General features: G+C 36.0%; 1 protein-coding gene across 1 annotated transcript in view; it reads left to right on the top strand.

Moving 5' to 3' along the window:
* LOC145266649 (cysteine repeat modular protein A-like) overlaps window positions 1-12,030 on the top strand; it is a 110,060-nt gene that overhangs the window by 42,685 nt on the left and 55,345 nt on the right. Inside the window, exons 7-9 of the mRNA XM_080122575.1 lie at window positions 1,173-1,337; window positions 2,278-2,442; window positions 8,032-8,202. Coding sequence (XP_079978701.1) covers window positions 1,173-1,337; window positions 2,278-2,442; window positions 8,032-8,202 — 501 coding nt within the window. The remainder of the gene's footprint in view (window positions 1-1,172; window positions 1,338-2,277; window positions 2,443-8,031; window positions 8,203-12,030) is intronic.

Genomic DNA, 12,030 nt, shown 5'->3' with positions numbered 1-12,030 from the left:
GATGCTTGCAACTATTAACAATCAAAATAGTTTTGTTTAACGACAGAAATGAAATAGGTAAAGCCTTTAAACTGTCGAATAGAACGTCATGGATTTAGCAAATGGTCATAATAAAAGTAAAGTTAGCTTCGTTTTGTTTTCGAATTTCCAGTTCGATGTTTAAGTTTATGGACGCGGACGATTATTTTTAGCAGTGATTTGGCCATAGTAATCCGATAATAAATGAGAATTAGCAAAGACTATTCAAGCAATGAATTTTTATTCAACAGTTCAAAGGGTTTACCTATTGTGTTTCTTTTGTGTATAGAAAGCAATTTTAATTGGTTGGTAAAAGTTGCAAGCATATACGGAGAAGACTGTGTATTTATATGAATTATTTCCTTGTGCACGTTATTTCTATGAAATAAGTTTATTAGTAGTTAATTGTCTGTTTATGTGCGATTAATAGCTTTTATTTTTATTTTTTAGCACTAAAAACTAGTGTGTCTTGTGCATAGTGGAAGAAATATCGGACCATGCAAGTTTTTACATGCGAATGTCTGTGGTGTTATATGAGGTTGGCAATATGTAAATGACTATTTCTGAGTGATTAATAATCGGTAAATATTGGTCGTTTTAACGTTAGTGTCTCCTGTGAAGGGGGATGCCATGTTTGTCAAATTTTAGAGGTGTTCGTTAATGTAGAAATTCGTTCCGATATGGAATATGAGAATATCCGGTTTTAGCCAATCATAAAAGCTGAAAGATTGCCGGGAAGAAGACAGTAATTTTAATGTAAAAATCGAAAGGGATATGATATGTCTATGCATGCAATCTTGCAGTTACGAAGAGGGTAATCACACTGTAGTAGAAAATGTAGAATCGCACTCGGTGACAACTGATAGCAGTGGCAAGACTAAATATATAGAGAGAAAAGTTGTAGCTCCTTCTATCTTATAATGCTGCGATTGTAATGATAGTTTTCACCGGATGGAATCTAAGATTTTAATATCACGACTGAATGCATATGTAATGGCGTGCAAAAGTTACATCCGATGGTGGGTAATAGTTTAGACATAATAAATTTGTATATTGCATCTGTTAATGCAAACCTACGATAATTTGGTCCAAAGGGGAATTTCTGCAATCAAAATAGTATATACATCATAAAAACCCTAAACGTTTTTTTGCAGTAAATTGTCCAGTCGGCTATTATCATGCAAATGAATCTTCCTGCCTCCCTTGTGAAAAAGGACAATACAAAGATTCAGAGGGAAATACTAGCTGTATAAGTTGCCCAAATTCAGCCTACACAACAACTTCAACAGGCAGTACAAGTGCTGATGATTGTAGTGAAGGTAAGAGAATCGATTAGACTAATTTGTGGTGTTTTTTTTCAATTGTTGATTAATTGAATTTCTGTTTTAATTGTTTGAATAATTGAATTTCTGTTTGTTTGAAGTTAAACTTGGCTTGAAAATCATTGATTGTTCTGTGATATCTTCAGTCTCGCGGAGAAACATGCATTAAACAATATATAAATAAAAATGGTAAATAAAATGGAGAATAAACGTCTTAGAGTTAATATGAAGAATACAAAGTTTCTAATTTTAAGTATTAGTTTCACATTCTACAAAATGTTGGCTCGCAGAGATATAAGTGTAAACACCCTTGAATGCCCCTAGAGCAAATTATGTCTATAAAAGGTGAAGTGGTTCAGGTATGACATAATCACATTGATACACCAGTTATCATTCGATCATCAAAGTTAAGCAACGTTGTGCCGGGCCAGTACCAGATGGGTTACCATTTAGAAACACCATGCATTTCATCTAAAAAGGACGATGACAATTCTGGCAGCTCCTTCATTCCGTCTAGTTTCAAACTGTTTCGACCCTGTTTTGTCATGTGATCAGGCTGGTTTGGATGAGAGAGTAGGGCTAGCTATGTGCAAATCAGTTTCACTTTAAATAAACTCCCAGCACGTGTCATCCATTATCCGTAAGACAAACTATTCGTTACTGGTTTTACTAGAAGGTGGTTAATTGGTCGGGATCACGTTATTCACAGATGTTAAGCCGTTGCCCACTAAATCGATGATCAAACTCTGGCACATATGGATGTAGATTGCGCCCCACATGAGGACATGTTGAATGCTGGCAATGGTTTTGAATGAACTATCTCTTCTTGTTGTTGTGTTGCTAGATAGATATAAACATTAAGATGGATAGACAGATGTTATTTTTCATTCTTTTTTGCTATTTTCAATTTCAAATTTCATTTGTTTATTTGTTCTAGTGAACTGTCCACCTGGCTATAAAATTGATAATTCTATGAGTGCATGCATAGTCTGCCCTAAGGGAACCTACCAAGCAAACAGGGGGGATCATCAATGCATCGCTTGTACGGGAATCTTTACAACATTTGGAAATGCTTCTACCAGTAAAACTGACTGCCTTATACGTAAGTATAGAAACTCCAGAATTTATTTTAATTTTTATTTCAATTCTAATAAGCATGCTCCATGGAAATTATACAGTTTATTAAAAACATGTGGTAAAGCGATAATGATGTACCCTATGAACTATTTAAATCCGGTGATTCAAGTAGAACTAAGAGATCTGATAATTGATAAAGATATGTCACTACCAACTTCCTTGATTAACATATATCATATGAGGGGCGTACAACAAATAATTTCTCTGACCTACTTTCCATAGCAGTAGAGCAACGAAACTTGACACTGTTATTAGTCTTTCTCTACATAAGAACCACCCAGAGTTATGTATTTCTCCCATCGTGTGATGCAGCTCTGGAGACCGTTTTTGTAGAACACCCCAGGTTGGTCCTCCAACCACGACGTGACTTCAGAAATCAAGGCTGCGTCATCTGTGAAACGCTTTCCTTTCAAAAACAACTTCATGTCTGGGAAGAGTTGACAATCAGAGGGTGCAAGGTAAGGAGAGTAGGGAGCATGAGTTAGGATTTCATAACCACACGCCCGTGCTTCTGATCTGGCGACATGCGAGTTGTGGACCGGAACGTTGTCCAGTGGAAGGAGGGTACTTTTGCTGATCTTGCCCCGCCTCTTGATTTTGATAGCTTCCCTTAATTTCCTCAAAAGTGAAGCATAATAGGCTCCTGTAATTGTGGCACCCTTTGCCAGAAAATCTGTCATCACTACTCCGTCCTGGTCCCAGAAGACTGTGAGCACGACTTTGCCAGCGGATGGCTGCACCCTTGCCTTCTTTGGAGGTGGTGAGTCCAAGTGCTTCCACTGCATTGACTTGGCTTTGATCTCTGGATCATAGTGATGGACCCAGGATTCATCCTGTGTAATCAGGGTTTTGAAAAACTTTTACTCATCTTCTTGGCACATCTCCAAATTCATCCTCGAGCACTCGACGCGTTCTCGCTTCCGGAATGGTGTGAGCAACCTGGGAATCCATCTGGCAGACACCTTATGCATATGTAAATGGTCATGAATGATAGTTTCCACAGACCCTGTACTAATCTTGACATCTTGAGCTATTTGGCGAATAGTAATGCACCGATCTTCCAAAATGTCAGCCTCAACTTGATGGACAGATGCCTCATCAATGACAGAAGGGTGACGACCAGGTCTAGGAGCTGTTTCTACAGACTTGCGGCCATGTTTGAATTCACAATGCCAGCGTTTTACAAGGTCATATGATGGGGCATTATAACCATAAGTTTCTTTCATTTCATCAAAAGTCTCCTGGGGTGTACGCCCTTTCAAATACAAAAACCGGATCACTGCTCGACAATCAACAGGCTCCATTTCACACTTGACTCAGTTCAAACACCTGTAAAACCGAAATCACAATTATTTCAGAGCTGTAATTTACCACATAACCGTAGAGATATACATGCAAAATTTCAGCTATATTTGGAAGAAAACGTTGAAATGTTTGCATTATATATATATATATATATATATATATATATGATGAGTGCAACGTCTTGTCAGACGAGTGTCACTCCCTAAGACACGTCAAGTCCATGAGCAGAAAATTACTTCCATCGCCACAGGACCATTTTTATAAGCAAATGCCTGAGGGAGTATCTATACACAGATGATGTTACAGTGTCTTAGTTTTTACGACAGCTAAGTCTCTCTCTCGGATCAAAATGTTGAGATCCAGCAACAAGCAAGAGCAAGATAGCCAGCAACAAGTTAAACTGCAGACCAGCTTAATGCGGATACTGGTCTCCCGCTTTATGGTTTTTTAAATCAAAGATTTGCTTCTCCTAGAAAAGTTGCCTTCACCACGGCTTAAGGGAGCCCTCTCCACCTCAACACACACATACATACACACAAACACACACGGTGCTAGTTGGCCGTTAACCCCGAAAAAGGGTTCATTCGCCCTTTGAAATGTCTTGTTTTTTATCCTTCAGGAAGACTAGCCGCCCTCCTCACCAAACAAGTCTGGTGGGGGAACCAGTTTAGTCGCCGGTGACCCGACCATATAGCATATTACATGACCTGACTAAAAGTCTCGAAGTTTCTAGAGAGAGAGATAAAAAATGTCGATGTCGGAAATAATTCCAAAATAAATTAAATTAAATATATTATCAATTAAATTGTTATTTAAAGTTTACTTAAAAATTTTTTTTAAATAGAACACTTAAAAAATCTTCTCGCTAGAAACAGTTCCTTCCATACAGCTATTTAGTAAAATTAGTTTTCCTTTATGCAATATGCAAATGAGATGGTCTATTAATTGTATATTTTGCAAGAATCATACTATATATAGAAATAAATGAAAGAGTAAAGTAGCAGACTCTTTGTATATATCAATCAAATTGTGATCAAACAAAAAACAAACAAACAAACAGACAGGAATATGAATTTATACATATATACACAATTTACTTACCTTAAAGTTGTAAATAAAAAATGGACATAAATCAATATTATTATGTTATAAAAAATCAACGCTTTTTCTCGATAATAAAATTATTTGAAGTTTAAAAAAACAGAATTCTAAAAAAATATTATTTTTAAAGAAATTAAAATGCTAGTAAATTCCAATATATCGCGATATGAAGTTTTAAATATAGAATATTTTATTAAAGGTTTCCAATATTGAAAAAAAATATTCATATAATAGAATATATGATTATTGGCAATGTTAAATTAGAACATCCAGCATCAACTTTAAAAAAATCCTTTTATGATTTGATTTTATTTAATTGAAGTAGTGGCAAATTTATTTTTGTGCCTTTTACAAAAAAAAAAAAAAAAAAAAATGAACAGAGACCTCTAATCAACAGTCTTGTAATTTACATAATTTTCGTGAGCAGAGAACGTTAAAATAAATTTAATACGATTAACTCTCGTCTGCGAAGTTCGTGAAAAAGAAATCTATTTGTTTCGAAAAAGGAAAGTCTTATATAATTTTTATCCATTTTTTATTGTACATGCTTATTTATCCATAAATGTCTGCATAAAACGCAAGAGAAATTATCAATTAACATGTAAATTTTTATTGTTTTTGCGTTTTTTTCTCATACTTACATTGATATCATTAAAAAATAACACGAACTAGTTTTGTTTCGTAAAATATAAGACATAACTTTTGTTGGAACTTATGCGCTTATGTTACGGTGCTAAAACAGTAACATAACGTTATTATTTAGAAAGCCATTCTTAACATAGGGAAGGGAGTTTTGTAAATATTTTGTACTTTAACAACGTGAGAAATGTATCGTAAAACTCAAATTTAACTTGAAAATACGATTTTTAAAAAAATAGCACGGTAACATAAGTGCATAAGCACCATTTTTATTATTAACATCTTCGATTTATTTAATGTAAGGTAAGAATAATTTTAGCATACTTTTATTTTTCTTGTCGCTCCTTTTTTCAATGATTACTGCTCCACTATTAATATTTTATATCTTATATATAAATATTCAAAGTATTAAATAAAACGACTGTGGAACAAACTATTTATATAAAACATAACTTATATTAAAAAAAAATATTAAAAACCCTGTAACTGGTTTCATCGTGTTACATATATTAGGTGATTGTATTTTCTTATATAAGCAAACGAACAAAATAATTCATAACCTATTATTTCTTAAGGTTTATAAATTTTTGAGATGAGGATTGGTTATTTGTATTATTATTTATCGGATTACTGTTCTCATATTAAGTGTGATTTTTACAAGGTTTCGGTCGATATAACCTCCGACCTTCTTTAGAGGAATAAAAGACGAGTCAAATGAGGTATAGGTTGTTTAAACAGTTGCATCTAATTTAGCTTAAATTTGCGGTTTAAAAAAAAATCCAAGCGCAAATTTTTTTTTTGGCACCACTATATATATATATATATATATATATATATATATATATATATATATATATATATATATATATATATATATATATATATATACTATCGAGCCACCCGACATTACCTGGTCTTAAAATACGCTTTATATGATATTTTGATTAATGCAGAATTCGTATTTATTATTATATTATATTGGACGCAATATATAGTAATGATTTGAAAAGTAACTACCAAGAATCGAAACCAAAAAATTTAGCTCACGATTTACTTTTTCCTTTGACGTTAATGACTAAGCAATAAAGGAATGTTTACTTCAAGGCTAAAAATTAAAACATGAACCAATATCTATTACGTTATGCATGCATAGTCGTAATGCTGTCATTCGACCTTTACTTGGCAAATTCATTTTTTTTAGTTTTCACTCTTTTGCACTGATTTTCCCCGGCTAAAACACAAGTATAAAATTCCGCATAGGTTCGAATACCCTATATATTAAGTTTCGTGACTGTAGACCAAAACCACTTGACATAGGAGTTTTGAAAGCAAAAGACAGTGGAGTCCCACCAATTATTTTAACCTTTGAAACGTGAAAAGTTCATTTGAACAGATTGTTTGGACAACTGTTTCTTATCTTGGTTCTTATTTTGACACCGCATCAGTTAATGTAATCTCCAACTTGCATCTTTTTGAACCCTGGAACAACATCAATATTTTTACTTAACACATTTATCCGGTTATGGTCGATGGAATAAGAAAAATCTACTCTTGAGAATTAAATAATGGGTTTAGTTCGAAATTCCATTTTTCCATTAGTTTAAAAACTAGAGAACGACATGGGCTCATGGTGTAACGGATAAGAGTGTTATGTATCAATCAGTTCCAAATAAAAGTCTTTTTAAGGTCGAATGTTCAATCCCCACCGTAAGCGACACTGAACAAAGAACAAAATCACAATTACTTAAAACTCCTACCCGGTCATGGCTGATGGAACGAAAACAATCTATTCCCATGGATTAAATAAAAGATCCAGTCTAAAATTCTCTATAATTTCTTTCGATTTCGCTATAAAAATTCACAAGTATAAAAAGATGCATTGGAAGTTACATCAGCAGAAACGTTGTGACAATAACAAGCAAGATGAGAATAGTAATCCAAATTATGCAAAGAAATTATCAAACATTATCTACAAAAATTGGAAACGGATCATTTACTTTGAATGGGTTCCTTAGTAAAAGACCTATAATGTTCCTATTTACAATGCCTCCCTACGGGACAGAGTTAGACACCAGGGTCGCTTTTTAACGTGGAGGAAAGGAACAAAAATAAAAATTGTCTCAGTCGTGAAGGATTTCTCCTCCATTGACAGAGAACAAGAAATTGAAGTGCAGCATCTGAAGAACAGATGGTATTTATTTGCTCCCCCACCGAGCAAATTAGGCACAAGGCCGATTTTTAATGTGAGGAGTGAAGGGAGGGGGAAGGGAAAAAGGGGACCAGCTCCCGAGAGGTGGGAAATGGGAGCTGGTTAAAGGTCAGGCATGTGGGGTTGCCCCCACATCTGGTCTTTGCTAGTCATAGCTAGTCATAGCTTGCAGTATCTGCCGGAACAGATACTACACTTTGATCCCGGCCCGAAGGCCAATGAGACCCAAATATTCTTGTGTAACTGATACATTTTTATGTTGTATTTTATAAAGTTTATTTTATTTCTCTCCTTTTTTAGCAAATTGTCCGGCTGGTAAAGAGCCATTAGCAGACTATCTGTCGTGTAAAGACTGCAATATTGGTTATTACAAAACTGAAACGAACAGCATTATATGCATCAAATGCCCAGTTAATAGAACGACCTTGGGAACAGGATCAACAGATGTATCCCAGTGTTCAAAGGAAACAGGTCAGTAGATTAATATGGTTGTACCAAATATTGTTTACGTGAATCAAGTGTAGCTTTTAATAGGGAATTTAATGGTATGCATACAAATTTCAACTTCTAATAAAACAGAAATCTCAGATTCTCGAATTTAAATCGTTATAGAATTGCCTAAGAGGAAACTATATTTGATTCTGTCTAGCTATTTTGTCTTTTTTCAGCACCTTCTTTATAATACTGTTCTGGGGTAGTTAACACGCCATATATTCATGATAATATGGATTCGTCTGGCACGATGTAAGCCAGAAATTTCTGTTTTAGAGGGAAGAGCATACACGCAGTTTGACCATTTGTAGTGAACACTAGAACATTTTCACCTTAATATTGTGACACCTAATCAGGACCACAACATTAGCGACGTAAGGATTCGAAAAAAGAACCTACACTGATCTTCTTTGGATAAACAACTTTTGGTAAACAAACTCGTACTTCTACCTTCCTTGGAAAAGTAAATGGTGGCTCCACAAAGTGTTTTCAACGGCAAAAAAATGACTTCACCTCGAAAAAGCGTATTTTTCAAAACGCTGTGAGTAGAAAAACATACAACACTTTATATTGCTAAAAAGAATTGGTATAATTCATTTCTAACATTCAATGACATTTTTATCGGCCCAGAATTTTTTTTCCTTTATCCAAAAGCCTTTATTTGTGGGCTGTTTGTTGAAAGTAAACGTTTTGTTTGGTTTTAATCACACAGATAAAAGAAAAAGAAAAAAGAAGAAACCTTTTTTTTTTTTTCTTGTGGGCTGATCTATCTTTCGCTTGGGCAAATATCGTAATTTTTCCTCTCTGCAAGAAGCAATATTCGGTTTACAGTATATATTTAATTAAAAAAAATATTTTACTGGGACTAAAAATTTCTCAATCGAAAGCTGCACGATTTCGTTTTCTCGATAAAAGGAAAAAATATATATATATCGGCTCTGCGAAGGATCGAACTCGCATTCATTCCATTACGAGAATTCAGTTCAATGACGCGAATACGCGACTGGATTTTTTCTTTCAATTCGTTTTATTACTCTAAATTCCTCTGGACGCAAAATGCGTGCGTGTGTGTGTGTGTGTGTGTGTGTGTGTGTGTGTGTGTGTGTGTTTGTGTTTGTGTGTGTTTGTGTGTGTGTTTTCGACAGAGTTTAAATAAAGTTGCGGGTTTCCTGTTTATCGTTTCTTAGACACTGATTTGTCTGGTGAGTCTATTTTTCCAAAATGGAAGGGCTTTCAAAGCAACTAGTTGAAATGATGCAGTTACAACGGACTCAGACTTTGAAATTACAGAAACAAAACGAAGACCAAAAAAAAAAAGAAAAATAAAGAAAAGAAAAAAGAAGAGAAAGAGGGACCGAAAGAAGAGAAAGAGAAAAGATAAAAAAGAAAGAGAAGGGGAAAGAGGAGAAGAAACAAGAGAACAAGAAGCGGAAAGGAGAGAAAGAGAAGAGGATAGAAGGAAATTCAACGAAAAAAGTACTGGAAATGTAGTCACATTCAAAGAAAACATTGGAACTATTAACAAAGTAATAGCGAAGGAAGACAGCAATGAATCAGACCAGAATGTTTTTTTTTCTCTGACCGCGATTTGGTCAGCATTTCACTATTGTCTTAAATGGGATTGGACTTTTGAAGCATGTTTTCATAGATTTTAGTAACGTATTCAGGATCGATTGCACGCCATGGAGTGAGCAGATGAAGGTTCTTCTTTTATTACAAAAATTGGGAGCTGTGGAACATAATAAATTCGGTTACCTTTAATGCATCCAAAACCAAACTCCTATCCTTACATCATCAACGCTCTGATCCCCATCTGGCATCAATTGTGATGGATGGCTCTCGTCTGGGTGAGACCCCGTGTTTTGACAAGCTTCTGGGTTTGACCTTTACTCCTGATCTGAAATGGAACACGTACATCAAGTCTGTTGCCAAGGTCGCTGGAAAGATGGTGGGATCCTTCTATCGCTCCAGAAGATATCTCACTACTGATGCAATTCTCTATCTATATAAAAGCCAAGTATGTCCAAGGATGGAATACTGCTGCCATATCTGGGCAGGAGCTGCTAAAAAAGCCTATCCTTCCTTGACAGAGTACAAAATAGACTTCGTGGCTTAGTGGGGGATGCCCTTTTCTCTACCCTGCAACCTCTCTCCCACAGAAGAGACGTTGCGAGCCTATCCTTGTTTTATCCTTATTTCCATGGCAGGTGCTCGTCTGAACTCCAATCTCTGGTCCCCCCCTCGCCAATGTTTCACGAAAAACACCCGTCTAGCTGAATCCACTGTGAAAAATTTCCCCCACTCTATATCTGTACCTAAATCAAAACGCGGATTCCATGAACAAAGCTTCTTTCTTAGAACTGCACGCCTGTGAAACTCTGTTCCGTCTGCCTGCTTCCCACCGGACTACAACTTGGATGTCTTCAAGTCCAACGTTAACAAATTCCTAATGAACCGCCCCCTAAAGTAAACACTTCATCAAATCTCCACACTAACGTAATGTACTTGCAATAACCCTTATCCCTGAGTGGCTTCCAGGCCTTGATAAGTGGTGATCACTGTGTAAAAAAAAAAAAAGACGGACCGATCCAGAAAGATCAATAGCAATAAAAAAATATGCCTGAGCCACATGACATAGTAACACTGCAAACTTAAAAACCTTTGCAGTGTTACTATGTTATGTGGCTTAGCTAATTACTATCAAGCCTTCATACATAATATGCGCACATTGCGCGCACCTTTAAATAAACTACTGAGAAGGACCAGGTTCGGAACTGGACCACAGAATGCATGAGGGCGTTCGGAAAGCTAAAAGAGGTGCTCACATCGGAGCTACTCCTGACCATTACAACTCAAAGATAGACATTATCGTCGCAAGTGATGCGAGCGCATATGGAATCGGCGCGTGTAACCTGCATAAAATCCCTGACAGATCGACGAAACCGATAGCACACACGTCGAGGACCCTACTACCCACGGAAAGGAATTATTCCCAGATAGAGAAAGAATCCTTAAGCACCATCTTCGCGGTAACAAGGTTTCACAGATTTCTCCATGGACGACATTTCAAACTTAAAACGAACCACACACCTCCATCTGGCTCGAAGAAAGGGTTGTCTACACATACGGCAAATAAGCTCCAAAGATTTTGGGAAAATCTTATTAAATTATGATTTTGATATGGAGCTCCTTCCGTCAAATAAAATTAGGACACACAAACGGGCTATCCAGTTAATAACCAAGGAATTGTGAACCACTTGAAGACTCGGTGATCGCATCACTACAATCAGAGAGATATTATAGTTCGATCCTATGCAACACTGTGAAAGATTTACCGTTACTCTGGATGACGTAAGGAAAGAAGCCGAAAGTGACGATTTTATAAGAGAAACCAAGGAAAACTTGCAGACTGATGAACAAATAGCAGAGGTTTTCTAAACATGCCACCAGGTATTAATATATATATATAGAAAGTAGTTGTTCCAGCGATCCTACAAAAGAAAAATCTTAAAGAATTTCCACACGGGACACCTGGCGCCACCAGAATGAAAATTTTAATTCATTAATACGTGTACTGGAAAAACATAGACAAGGCTATTGAAGAAAAGGTGAAAGCAAGCAGAGGATGTGCACTAGCTGCTAAAGCGCCACCAATTCAATTTAGCCCCTGGCCAAAAGCTGATTACCTATAGTCATGGATACACGTGGACTATGCGGGACCACGTGATGGACAGTACTACCTTATAGTAGTTGGGTAGCTTCTCTAAGTGGCCTTCTACAAGGAGGGGTCGCTTTTCTCACCAATAT

Source organism: Euprymna scolopes, chromosome 41 (genome assembly GCF_053919585.1).
Source record: "Euprymna scolopes isolate OS-2025 chromosome 41, ASM5391958v1, whole genome shotgun sequence".
In the NCBI taxonomy this organism is placed as follows: Eukaryota; Metazoa; Mollusca; class Cephalopoda; order Sepiida; family Sepiolidae; genus Euprymna; species Euprymna scolopes.
This window is presented reverse-complemented; position numbering and strand designations above follow the sequence as displayed.